This window comes from Hyperoodon ampullatus (genome assembly GCF_949752795.1).
Source record: "Hyperoodon ampullatus genome assembly, chromosome: 3".
In the NCBI taxonomy this organism is placed as follows: domain Eukaryota; kingdom Metazoa; phylum Chordata; class Mammalia; order Artiodactyla; family Ziphiidae; genus Hyperoodon; species Hyperoodon ampullatus.
This window is the reverse complement of record NC_136916.1, coordinates 64282984-64296416: the sequence shown is the minus strand read 5'-3', so window position 1 is coordinate 64296416 and position 13433 is coordinate 64282984. Positions and strand designations below refer to the sequence as shown.

At 59.7% G+C, this 13433-nt stretch overlaps 1 protein-coding gene across 1 annotated transcript; it reads right to left on the bottom strand.

Moving 5' to 3' along the window:
* Positions 1-2542: 2542 nt before the first annotated feature.
* Positions 2543-7711, bottom strand: LOC307050684 (uncharacterized protein C15orf39; the record flags this gene model as incomplete). The annotated part of the gene is made up of 2 exons (XM_079700878.1): positions 4864-7711; positions 2543-2910 (listed from the first exon to the last, which is right to left on the bottom strand). Exons 1-2 carry the CDS (start codon positions 7673-7675, stop codon positions 2543-2545), a joined length of 3180 nt encoding a protein of 1059 aa, XP_079557004.1. The 5' UTR covers positions 7676-7711.
* Between the last annotated feature and the right edge of the window lie 5722 nt (positions 7712-13433).

Here is a 13433-nt window from a genome sequence, read left to right as displayed (position 1 = left end):
CACCAGCTCCAGCTCTGCACTGCTCTCATCCAGCCTCTGCACCATTACGGTCTTCTAGGGCCCCAGGCGGACTCCCGAGGCCTCAGATCCTGCCAGGTAATTGTGCGCAAGATGCATGCCTGGCACGTGACAGGGACACAGTAGGTGTACAAGGCAGGCAGGAAAGGAGGGAAGAGGGCAGAGGAAAGAAGGAAGGAAAAGAAAATAAAAAGTAAAGAAGGAAAGAACCGGAGCCAAATCCAGCAAGGCCCTGGTAGCCGGGTGGGTGAGGCTGGCAGGGTGCAGAAGCCCAGGGCCTGGGGGTTCAGAGTGACCTCACCTACGTTGCAATCCTGTCTCTCCCGACCTACGCTAGTAGCCTGGAGTAATTCAAACTCTCCAACACTTCAGCTTTCTGTAAACATGAACCACACCCCAGCTCTTCAGGTTGCAAGACAAGAGTTGACGTGGTAGGAGCAGGCTGGATTTGAGCCTTGTTTCTGGGCCCCGCCTCCTCCCATCTTGTTCCTGCACTCCAGCCACACCTATTTCCTCTGGGACCCTGCACATGCTGTCCACCTGACTCAGGAAGCACTTGGCACTCATTTACCCACATCTTCCTACTTAGCTCCAAGGCCCACTTCAGGCAGCACCTCTTCTGGGACCCAAGGACACCACCTCACACCCCGGTTAGGCCAGGTCCCCTCTGAGCTTCCATGGCACCCTTCCCCCAGGTTCTGCACTGCAGTCACCACATGTGTTGGAGTTACCTATCTCCTGACCTGTCCCCTTCCCAGGCCAGGGGACTCCAAAGGCCTGTGTGGATAAGAGTACTGGGGGCAATGGGTCTACACAAATAGTGTAGCTGAGCTCAGTGAAGACCCACAAATATTAGGATAGATGCTGGTAGGTGTGACCAGCCCTCAGACTGGCTCTGCCCAGACTGAGTGGGAAACCACAACGAGGAAGCAACCTCAGCAGCCCTGAGGTCAAACCTCTGTAGGAATACGTGCCAGCAGAGGCAGGGTGTCTGGAGGGAACCTAAGCCCAGCTAAGGTGTAGGAGGGGCCATCCCTCAGTGGAGAGATGGGGACAGCTCTGTTTTACCTAGCCCATGGCAGGCACATCCTTGGTCCTGGCAGAGAGGCACACAATAGGGTCTGGTGACCAGCATTTCTCACTGGGCAGTGGGCTACCTACCAGCAACCACCAGGACCCACATGGGTCTCAGGAGGGAGAGGCTTTGCCTGAGCAGGGAAATGGCTGCCCCGTGGGCATGTGGTGAGGGCCCATGTGGCCGGAGCTAGTGGGCACAGCGTGCTTGTCGGCCTCAGCATCTTCTGGGCTGGGAGCAGGGAGAGCTGCAGCCTCTGAGTGAAGGGCTAGCGATGACATCACCTGGTGATGACATATGAAATCTATGACCTCCCCCCAAGACACAGTCAGGCCCCAGGTCCAAACACAACCCAAATGCTTTTATGTTTAATGGCCTGCCTCCAGGGCCCACAGCCTTATTACAGACCTTAACTAGGCCAAGGGCCCAGCTTGCCAGCCTCTGGCTCAGTTCAGCACTCTGCAAGAAGGTAACCCACAGCAGGACTGGCTGATGGGGCCCTGGCTTGGGGAGGGCCAAGGTCCTTAGTCGACATCTTCGGAGACCTCCCAGGACTGAGCTGTCACTCAGCCTGTCCCTTTTTTAGTCCCTGAGTCCCTGCAGCTGCTTGGCTTCCGGCAAACACACGACTTTCCTGGGAAAATGCACCAGGTTGGGGCGGCACCTCAGGGAAGTCACTCGTGTCAATTCAGCACAGGCCGGGGTCTCCCAGGGGTGAAAGCAGCAGGCCCAGGACAAGGATGCCAGCCCCAGGCTATATCCCTGCACCCCCTGTAGTAGGGGATGGGAGGGGAAGGCTCCCTCAGGGAGCTCCAGACTCAGGAGTTAGGGCCCAACCCCAAATGCTGGGGCTGTATGTAGCCCTAGGCTTTACTGGGAAATGACTCTAGAAAGTGTGTGAGCCATATACACTGGACAACATACCACTCTAAGATGACCAAGTCCTATGACACATCAAGACTTTCTAGAGGAAGGTTCTGCGGGCCTCAGCCTCCTATTCCAGGCCCTGGCTGAGATCTAGGCTCCTGTCCTGGGCAGGAAGCAGAGAGCAAACCGTGATGGGTGTGTGTCAGGCATCACCCCACAACACCCTTGTGAGGTAGGCTGTGTTGTCCTATCTTACAAATGGGGAACTGAGGGCGCAAGAGAGGAAGTGGCCCGCCCGTTTACACAGCAAGGAACAGGAGCCAGGATTCAAGCCCAAGTCTGTCGGGCTCCAAAGCCCACACGTTTTCTCTAAGGAAGAAATAGGAAGTAGTCCTTTCTGATAAAGGCCCTCAAGTTAAAAGTTCAGGGACTCTCAGCCCAGCCTGGGGTCGGGGGCGGGGGCAGGGTAAGAGCTGGAGAAACCCCAAGGCCATGCCCACTCCTGGCCCTCAGCAGCTGGACCGGCAGAAGCGGGGCACAGAGAGTGATCCCCAGATCTCCAAACAGCAGAGGCGACCAAGGCTACAGCTGATGGCTCTGGCTGCCCAACAACTGTGGGCGGGGCGCGGTCCGGTCAGGTCCTGAGGCCTTGTGGCCCCAAGTGGGCAGAGCCAGGCCATTGAGCCAGGCGGATTCGAGCAGGCTGCGGAAGCGCGCCCTCATCGCGGGGCCGGGCGAGCTGGCACCAGCAGCAGGGGTGGGTGAGGCACCTCGGGACCCTTCTCCAGCAGTTGCCTCTGCTTTCTCCAGGCCAAGGGTTGGTGGCTTCCTCCCCGGCTTTTTGGCTTTGGGGGCAGACAACTTCCAAGCCAGGTCTAGGCTCTCTGGCTCCTCTCTGGCCACGGTGGGCTCTGAGGAGGGCACAGATCCAGCCTCAGTGTCAAAGTCACCTGGAAAATGAACATACCGTCAGGCTGCAGACCCCCAACACCCTCAAGTCCCATCTCCAGGCCTCCAAAGCCATCTAGACCAGTGGCTCTACTGTCCCAGGTCAGGGCAGCCCTGGCAGGGTCACAGACATCATGACCCTTCCCAGCATGTGCACACTGGCCAGACTGTCATGCCCGTCAAGCCAAAAGGATGTGCTTCTCCCCAGGTGATACCAGCACTCTATCTAATGAGGGCACCCCCCCCCAGGAACTCTTTGGGTGCAAGGACAAGAGGAAAGGGGCTCAACAGGCCAGAAACCATTGGTCTGATCCAAAGGCTCACTGAACAGGTGGGGAAACTGAGGCACAGAGAGAGGACCCTGCCACATATAAGGGTGCCATCATTCTTCTGCCACATCACCCCCAGAACCGGAACAAGAGCCAGGCAGGGACTGCCCAGAGAGCAGTGCCTGGAGGGAGGGAGTGGAGGAAGAGGTGGAGGGAATGGGAGGCGGCTTCTGACCAAGAGCACACCTACTGGGAAGCGAGGCTGCCAGGGGAGCACTGTCTAAGGACACCACTGAGGAGGCCCCATAAGGATACGGGAGGGAATGGGGACGGGGGCACCAAAATGCAGCCAGTGGTAGGAAGCTGGGCCCCAGACTCTCGTAGGCTTGGTCGGAACAGGAGGGGTCTGTGACGTGCCTGTGACCCACTGTCCAGAGGACCTGTCTCTCTCTGGGCCCCAGAGAGCCCAAATGTATAGAGAGAAGACTGGCTGGGGGGCTTGTGAGTGAGGCATGACACCCACCTTCACTCTTTCTCACCCAGGAATAGAAGGCTTGTACTTGCATTTTCTTTGCACCCCATTAGGGCAAATGCCCCAACTTTGTAAGTGCTCAGCAATGCTCATCACCCACACCCCAAACTCCACATCAGCACCTCGCTGCCTCAGGCCCCCTCTCCACCCCGATATGGAGTCTGGACCAGGTAAATGCCCAGGGCAAGGCTGCCAGGATGGGGAGGGGACAAGAAAGTTTCTGTGGAGACACAACCAGAGGATGTAAGGCAGGGGGACTACAGAGCGGGCCTCTGGCCTCAGTGCCAGATGTCCTGAAGTAGGACAGGCAACGACAGACACCACTTGACACCATCACCAAAGCCGCGGCTGAAGAATGATCCTGATGGTACCCGCCGTGAGGCACTACAGCCACTCCCGAGAGCAAGGTCCAGCTACCTGAACTGATGCAGAAGATGCTCTCGGACACAAAGACAGCACATTGGGGAACTCTGTGCACAGGTTATTTGGTAGGGAAAAGCAAACCACAAAATGACGCTCCGACTTACAGGCAATTTCTGTGTGTGTAAATATCTGGGAGGACTGGGGAATTACACATTTAGAAGTGTTCAGGGAGGGAGGGTGGGACCCCTCCCAGGTTTGGGATATGAGGTGCTGGATGAGTGCAGTGCTGCTCACTGAGACAGGAAAGACAGGGGTGGGAAGTGAGCTCAGGGGAAAGGTCAGGAGAGTGGTTTGGGAGGAGTTAAGGGTTGAAGAGACCCCAGGTGCAGAAGCCCAGCATGCAGTCCGGTATTTGGGGCTTGAGCTCAGAAGAGGGGAGGCGGGGCGGGACAGACACAGGGGGAGATGACCTCAGACAGGCACAATGGAGGATGAGGGGGGAACCTGGGAGGGTGCTGTGCCAGGGAAGGCCAAGTTTTCCTGGGGACAGAGCAGTTGGCATGTTCAGAGACTTACAAAGGAGGCTGTGCAGGCGTTCATTAATGCTGGGGGTGAAGAGGGATGGGGGCGTCCACAGAGCCTACCCTGGAAGGCCAGCCCCCTCCCCAGGCACGAGCTCTTTCCAGAAGCCCGGGAATCCCTCAGCCCCTGGCTGTGACCATTCACACAGCCCACACACCTGTCACTCGCTCACACAGCTCCGGTGGCTACTGGGGCTGCCCCATGCTCACCCAGCTGGCGGCGTACACAGTCTCGCCACTGAAGGCCCAGCAGGTCAGGGTAGATATCGGGCAGCTGGCGCAGTGCCAGCAGCTTCAGCATGCGTGACGTGCAGCCGTGCAGGGCGCGCTCCCGCAGGGCCCGCTCCTCCGACAGCGTGGTGGGCCGCAGCTCCACGCGATGCTCCAGCAGCACATGGTCCACGGAAGCGGGTGGCAGCCGCGGGAAGAGCCGCTCCTTCACCAGGTGGATGGGCACGAAGATGGCCCCGGCCCGCACCACGTGGGGGAAGGGGCACTGCTGCGTGCACACGAAGCTCTGCAGCTGGGACAGCAGCTTGCTCAGCAGCCCCTGTACACCCTGGCAGTCCTGCCACGCCGCCCGGCCCCAAGGCCCAGACGTCTCAAGCCACTCGCGCAGTTTTTCCGGCGGGGAGTGGGCCACTGAGCCCGAGATGGCGTCACACAGGGAGGCATGCAGTCCTGCAAAGTGTTGCTCTGGGGAGTCTGCTGTGGCGGGAGTAGAAGCTGGAGCGGGACCTACAACTGGAGCTGGAGCCGGAGCCTGAGGTGGAGCCGGAGCTGGAGCCAGAGCCGGAGGTGGAGCCGGAGCCGGAGCCGGAGCCGGTGCAGGCGATGGAGCCAGAGCAGGGGCCGAGGCGGGGGAGGTCATGGCTACAGCTGGAGGGCTGGGCAGTGCCAGGTTGAAGCAGGCCATGGGCAAGGGCTGGGTGAGAATCTGTAGTCCAGCAGGCACAGGTGTGGGGGTGGGTGCAGGCTGGGCAGGGGCTGAGGTGGGCACAGCTGGGACCACGGCTGGAACCACAGTTGCAGGCAAGGGTGCTGGCCGGAGGATCTTGAATTTTCGGAACATGAAAGCCACAGAGCTGTGGAAGTTGGTCCTTGGGGTCACCTCTGTGGTCACTGGCACCCCAGGCAGGTCTGGTGCCTCTGTGACTACCTTTTTCAGGACTTGCCGATCTGAGACTGTGTCTCCCACACCTGGCATGTCGGAGACTGTGTTTCCCACGCCTGGCACATCCACAGCTGCGGTGGGCTTGGCATGCCCTGCGGGATGAGGGACCTTGGTAGGGGGGGCCTCTGCCGCAGTCTTCTTCACGCTCAAGTCCAGTGCCACCTCCTCCTTAAGTGAGGCATGCACACTCGAGGGGGCTTCCTGGCCAGGCAGAGATCCCCTGCAGTCTTTGTCATGGCCCTCACTGGGGGCTGGGGCTGGGGCCGGGTCTGGCTCAGCTGTGGCCTCAGGCGCCTGCACGTCCAGGTAGTCATGGTAGGGGGCCAGGCTGAAGACGTTGTCGATAATAGGCATGGGTGGGGAGCTGGGTGGCAGTGTGCCCTCGTTCTGAGGAAGAGACTGGCGCTCCTGGGCACAGGGTGGGAGTGCCGGTGGGGTGCGTGGAACTGGACTATCTCCAATAATGATGGGTGTCCCAGGGTGCTCATCGAGCTGGGGCTGGAGCTGCTCTCTCCTGCAGCTGGGCAGCCACATCTTCTCCTCAGCTTCCTGCACTGGCTTCTCTGCAGGCCTTGCAGGCTCTAAGCATGGTTGGCTGGCAGGCAGAGGCTGGCATGCCCGCTGGAAGGCACCGGGCTGTGGCACAGCCTGCACACTGTTCTGGGAAGGTGGCGTCCCTCCGAGCCCTGGGGATGCTCCATAGAGAGAGAGGTCATCCCGGGCGTAAGGAAAGCCCAGCGTCTGGGGGGCAAAGTCCACTGGGCAGCGTGGGGCAAGAGGTGGCTCCAGCTTGAGGTCTGGCGAGGGTGCTGGGAGGGGGGCAGAGGGGTAGGAATAAGTATCCAACCCCACTGGGGGCATATAGGGTGTCTGAGCTGCCTGCTGCCTCAGGTACGGGCTGCTTAGCCCACCAGCTGGGTACCCGGCCCCCTTGTGGGCTCTCAGAGGCTGTGGTGGAAGCGTTGAGCCATAGCTGCCCTGCTTCTCTGGGTGGCGACAGGCTGGAGGGCAAGGGAGGGCCTGTGCGGGATGGGGCAGCGGATAGTGGGTGGGCACTGCATCCTGACAGGCTGGTCCCAGAGGTTGGGCCAGCTGGGTCCAAGGACTGGGGGGTCCCTCGGACAATGCCTGCTTGGGGTCCCCGGAGTAAGGACCTGCATACTTGGAGGCCAGGAAGCCCGTGCTGTGGATGGTCCGATACTTCTCCAAGAATGCCTGGCACGGGGAGAAGCTCACCGAGGAGTCTTTGCCAGATGTCCCAGCTGGCACCCCACGCAAGAAGGTGCCATCCAGGGACTGGCCCTTGCCAGGAGCTGGGGGCAGAGAACTAGATGGGTCGGCGGGGGGTAACAGGGATCCAGTCACCAGCGTCCAATCAACATCCAGAGGCCTCTTTGCTGCCCCTTCCCCCAGGCAGGTTGAGAGCCCATAACACAGAGGGTTGCGGTAGACAGGTTTGGGTGCCGCCAGTGGTGGGCCTGGGTAGGAGTGAGCCTGGGGACGGAAGGGTAGGAGCTCAACGGGGCCAGATTCCTGTACTTTCTCGGAGCTTTCTGTGGGTGGGCGGTAGAGCAGGCAGCTGGTCAGAAGGTTGTCTGCCCGAAGTGGGGGTCCTGCCATGCTGGTGGGGTACAAGGGTGGGTATGGGGTCCAGGATGCCAACCGCTCAGACCCTGTCTTCGGAGGACCCCCCATGGGGCAGGAGAAGTAGGCACCCTTGTAGCTGCAGGGGTCCTGGTTACCAGCAGAGGGGGGCAGGCTGTGCCCGGGCCCAGAGTCTGTCTCTAGGCGGGGCAGCTTGCCATACATCACAGGCCCCAGGGCCCCCAGTGGCCGCTTCTCTGCCATCACTGTGAAGGCTTCAAGCCCTCCAGGGCCCCAGCTACTCAACTGCTGACCTGGGAGAGAGAGGGAGAGGCAGGGGCTGTCAGAAAAACAGGTTACAGGCAAGCAACAGAAGGCTGTTGCTCTTACTGGCTCATTGCCATGCCCAAGAACTTGGCACTTAGTAAATGCTCAATAAAGACTGTATGGATGAATGAATGAAGGCATGAGCCAACTTTATTTTGTAAGCTGCAGAATCCTTTGTTTAATGAATTCTTGTACAGCAGCCCTAACATACCCCCGTCCCCACTCCAGGAGCCCCTTCTGTTCAGCTTTCCTCCACATGACTCCCGAGACCCCTTCCACAATTTCAGACTTTGTATAAAACAGCCTGAGGATCGCTTCGCTTGGCTACTCCTCCTGCCCACACCTCCACCCATTTACAGATGAGGAGACCCATTCATCCCAAAGTCACTGATGAAAGAGATGGGAGGAGAGGCAGGCTTCCTCTCACTACAAGCTCTTATTCCAAGATGCCACAGTGATCTCTAGATGCCTACAGCAGCCAAGACGTGGAATCAGGCACTGTCTACAAATTCAGATTTCCTGTGATACTCTAGATCTCACTTTCTGACCTGCCAGTCTCATCGAAAATAGCAGAGCCAGGCCTGGAACCCAGGTCCCTAGGCCCAGGAGGACAGATACTGGGCTTGGTTTTAGAGGGCAGTACCCCAGGGCAACCCTTTGTATAAGCCCCACCCCTGCACCCTAGACCCACCCCAGACCCACCCCCAGGAGGAGAGCAAAGGCTGTCCAGCAGATGGTGCTGTGGCGCCAACAGGAAGCTCCCAAAAGGGGAGGGGAGGAGAACCTGTGCCCATCCCAGCCCCTAAACTGCAGCTATTCCAAGAACATGGGGGCAGCATAGGACCATGGAGCAGGTGGGGAGGCGAGAGGATGTGAACGTGCAGGGAAGGAGCCTCCAGGGGTCACAAAGTGCTAGTTGGCAACGACCCCCATTGTACTGATGGAAAAACTCAGTACCAGAGAAAGACTAAGGTCCTCAAGCAAGGCCAAGCAAGGATTGGGACCTAGGCTCAGAGAGGTCAAGTGTGGCTTTCCTCAAGGCAGCAGGCACCCAATGGCCCAGGAGGGGGTCATCTGAGGCCAGTCTACTAGGACCACATTGACCTGCTTCTACCTCCCCCAGTGCCCTGTTCCCCGAAACCCTCAGGTGGCTTAGAAAGGATGAATCAGCTCAATCTTGCTATCATTAGGCCAAGGGACAGGTGTCACAAGTTTCTATCACCAAGCCAAGACCAGCCCCCCCTCTCAGTCTTCCTTCCGGCTGGTGGCCAACGACACCCACATGCTCAGAGACCAGCACATTTTGAGGACAGAAAAAGCCAAGGGTAATATGGGGGGCAATGCCTACTCTCATCCCAGCCTAAGTGCACCAAGGAAGCCAGACACGACTCAGAAAGAAAGCTGTCTCATCTCCGGGCCAGAATCCAACACCTCAGGCCAGCCTGGAGAAGTGGATGCTCCGAGAAGGCAGGAAGGAGCACCAGAGCAACAATACCGATAGCAGCGCCCTATGACAGGGCCCTGCACCCCAAGGGGAAAGCCCCCACCCTGCTGCACAGCAACTTTGCAAGAAGGGGTTGTATGGTTTGGGGAGTGCTGAGCCCCCCTGCCCTTGGGGAGCTCTGGGTTAATAAGTGCTAGCTCTAGTCTCACCTCCCCCACACACTCCTTGGGGGCCTTCTCCATACCCACCCCCGGCCCCAAGAGCCCTTCTCTCCTAGGTTCTGCCCATTGCGTGCCCTTGACCCTGGAGACTTCCTGAGACACCCCCCCGGGACTTAGCCCAATAAAGATGAGGCCACTTGGGACCCCCAAGAGTCTTTGGGGGAGAGATGGGGGCTCCAGGGAGCCAGCAGAGGACTATGAAGGGTATGGGGGTAACATTACCTCCGGCTCTTAGGAGATGGGGAGAGCCCAATATTTTACACACTCCCTCAAGCGAGGCCCCTCTCCACTCTAAACGGTAGCCAAAATGTAGGTGCCTCCTTCCCTCACACACACGCAGCAAGAGGCAAGCAATTGTTCGGAGAAGGGCGGGACCCCAGGAGGCAGGGTCACATCACCCTTTGGGCCACCGAGCTGCTTGCTGGCTGAGGTTGCGGCTGGGCTGGGAGGACCAACCTCAAGCAGCGCCCAGGAGAAGAGCCCACCACCGCTGTGCCATCCCTGCCCTACGCAGCAGGGGGAGCAAACAGCTCCGTGGCTCAATTCCCTCTTCCAACGCCTAAGGGGTCTCCGGATGGACGCTGGGCAAGACCAGGAAGAAGAGAGCGATCCTGCCCAGCTGTGGCCAGCGCTTGGACTCTCTGAGAGGGCTGAATCGGCTCCCCTTCCCGTGTTCTCACACCTCCCCCAGCTGAGGCTCTGGGCCCTGCCCACGCTACAACCGCATCTAGGGGCAGCCCAGGCTCTCGTGGTGGGGGAAGGGTCGCGGGATCCGCTCCACCCCCTTTCTCCTACCTGCCTGGCCCATAACTCCGGTGCCTGGGGCCCTCAGCCGACCTAGCTTTGGGGCTGCCGCCACACCCGACCCCAGCGGCTTCCGGGTGTCCCCATGCCCTGCCCTGCGGCGCTGGGGCGCACGTGCACCCCAGCAGGCCGATACACAGGCCGCCGCCACCCATGCAAACCCGTGCCTGCAAGTATGTGCCTGGCCCATATCTGCACACACGCCCCTCCAGAACTGCGTTCTCCCCTCGTTCGGGCCCCCGCGCACCCAGCCCCACGGACCGACACCCAAAGACTGGCGGGAGGGCGGGGGCAGGGGGCGGCCCGGCAGCAGAGTCCGGGCAGCCACCGCCTCGGGGCGATCCCGCCAGCCTGGGCTGCGGCCAGAGGGTGAGTCAAGCCGTAGCGAGGAAACCGCAGGGCCGTCCCGTCCCAGTAGGGCGCGTCCAGGGCCCCGCGGCGCCTCAGTGCCAGACGCCCCCCAGGCCAGCCCCCGCCGCCCCCTCATCTCCGCCCGGGCAGTCCACGTGAGCCGGGCCCCGCGGGAGGCCCGAGGGCTTGGCCTGAGCTCCTCTTCGCCAGCCCCACGCCGGAGGATCGGGCGCCGGGGCCCCGCCGGGGCTCCAGAGAGCTACCAGGCCCCGGGGGCCTCAAAGTCCGGGGAAAGTTGGGGCAGCGGCGCTACCCCTGCCCCGCAGCCCGCCAGCCGGGGGTCCGCGGCAGCCAGGAGCCACGCCACCTCAGCCCAGGCCCAGAGCGCTCCATCCCCGGGCCGGCCGGCAGGGGCGCCCTGGGGCAGCGCCACCCGCCCCTTCCCCACGCGCCGCCCGCAAACTCGGCCCAAGTTTCCGCGCCCGCCGAGTGGGCGAGCTCCTACCTGCAGCGCACCGGGGTTCCCGCTGCTGCTGCTCGGGGCCGCGGCCGCATCCTCCAGCGCCGCCGAGGCCGCGGGTCCTTGTCCTGCCGGGCCCTGCACGGGAAGTCGCGGTGAGCACCGAGCCCGGAGCCACCCTCCTCGCTGCCTTTCGCGCCGCCGCCGGGCGCCGTCTGCGGTCCCAGGCGGGGCGGGCTGGGGGCGGGGCGGGGGCGGGGCGGCCCGCGCGGTTGGGGCAGAGCCCGGCCGCGCCTCTGGGAGCTTGCGCTCCCCTGAGCCCCGGGGTGCGAAAGGCCTGCCTCTGCCAGCCCTCTGGGGACCGGGCCGCGGGCGCTGTGCACAGTCTGTACCCACCGCACTCTGCGAACCATCGCCTGGCGCGCCCATCCCACGCCTTCATTCAGTCACTCCGTTAGATCATTCATTCATTGTCACTTTCTAGCTATGCGGCCTTGCACCTGCCACTTGACCTCATGATCTTTAGTTTCCTTATTTTAGTAAAACTGGGATCATATCATAGTGGTTGTGTCGTAAGGCTTAAAAGAGTTTGTATTAAAATATCTGGCTCTCAAAAATATAAAATAGGGCTTCCCTGGTGGCGCAGTGGTTGAGAATCTGCCTGCTAATGCAGGGGACACCGGTTCGAGCCCTGGGCTGGGAGGATCCCACATGCCGCGGAGCGGCTAGGCCCGTGAGCCACAACTGCTGAGCCTGCGCGTCTGGAGCCTGTGCGTCTGGAACCTGTGCTCCGCAACAAGAGAGGCCGCGATAGTGAGAGGCCCACGCACTGCGATGAAGAGTAGCCCCCGCTTGCCACAACCAGAGAAAGCCTCGCACAGGAATGAAGACCCAACACAGCAAAAATGAATAAATAAATTAATTAATAAACTCCTACCCCCAACATAAAAAAAAGTTATGTATATATATATATGTGTATATATATATATATATATATATATATATGTGTGTATATATATATATATATATATATATATATATATATATATATATATATATATATAAAATAAAATACCTGGCTCTCTTGGGCTAGTACAGTTGCATTAGGAGGCTGGAGAAGGGCTCCTTAGTCTGTCCCCTCATCTCGGTGCAGCCAGTGAGGGCAAATTCCAAACAAATGTATCTCAACTCCTGTTAGGGCACCATACCTGTCTGAGGAAGGGGTGATTTCCCCATCTCTGGAGTGAGCCAGGAATGAGGATGCTGGGAGGTTTGTTAAGTGGCCTCTGAACCTTTAGGACAAATCTCCCTCAGTAAGACAAGCCTGAGCACGTGTAGCCTGGGAGGTGGGATGGGGTGGAGCATCCCCAGCCAGGAATGGTCTGTTACCAAGAGAGGGGCTGGAGTGGTGGAAGGGCTTTCTCTATTTGCCCTCTCTGGGCCATCTGATGTTGGATGAGAAGCCCCTTGGTGCTGCTACCTTCTCTGAAAAACCTGGTCCCTCACATTTCCTGGGCTTCCCAAGGACTGGGGACAGGTGTGTGCAGTGGAGGGAGGGAACAGGTGAACATGCCAAAGGTCAGAGCAAGTTCATGGGGCAAAACCACCCAGGCCACTTGCTCAGATCCCAAAGGTCAGGCCTGCCTGAGTCAAAGGGCAGAGCAAGCATAAGGCCACAGGTTCCAAGAGTAAGGAAGCAGCTAGAGCAGCAGGGGCTGGGCACTGCAGGGAGGAAGAGGAAGTGAAGGTCACCTGGGGGCAGCAGAGAGGGTGTCACTTAACTGAGAGCTGGAGGGTTCTTAGAAATAGAGTTTGGAGAGAGCTGGCAAGCAGAGACTCAGAGAAGTTTGGGGCTTTCCCAAAGTCACACAGCAGTCTGGGATCAGGAAAGTGCATCTGTGTGCTGACAAGTAGGAGTCATGGCCAAGCCTCAGCTCACAGGCTGTTCTTCCCCACTTTTGCTCTTCACCAACCTGGCCTCCCCTCCACGACACGCATTCCCGTGCCTCTGTCCTGTAATTAGGGGCTGGGTGGAGGGCAGTGTTCTCAGCTCTTAGGGTCTAGTCTCAGAACTCTTGGGTTGTATGCTCAGCGGGCTGGGTGTTCCCTTCAATCTCTCTGAGCCTGAGCGGAGCCCACCCAGGCTAGGATGAGCATGGTGAGACCCCAAGGGGGCCAATTAAGAATCTTCAGCCCAGGACTTCCCTGGTGGCACAGTGGTTAAGAATCCGCCTGCCAATTCAGGGGACACGGGTTCGAGCCCTGAGCCCTGGGCCCACATGTCACGGAGCAATTAAGCCCGTGTGCCACAACTACTGAGCCTGTGTTCTAGAGCCCGTGAGCCACGACTACTGAGCCCACGTGCCACAACTCCTGAAGCCTGCATGCCTAGAGCCCGTGCTCTGCAACAAAAGA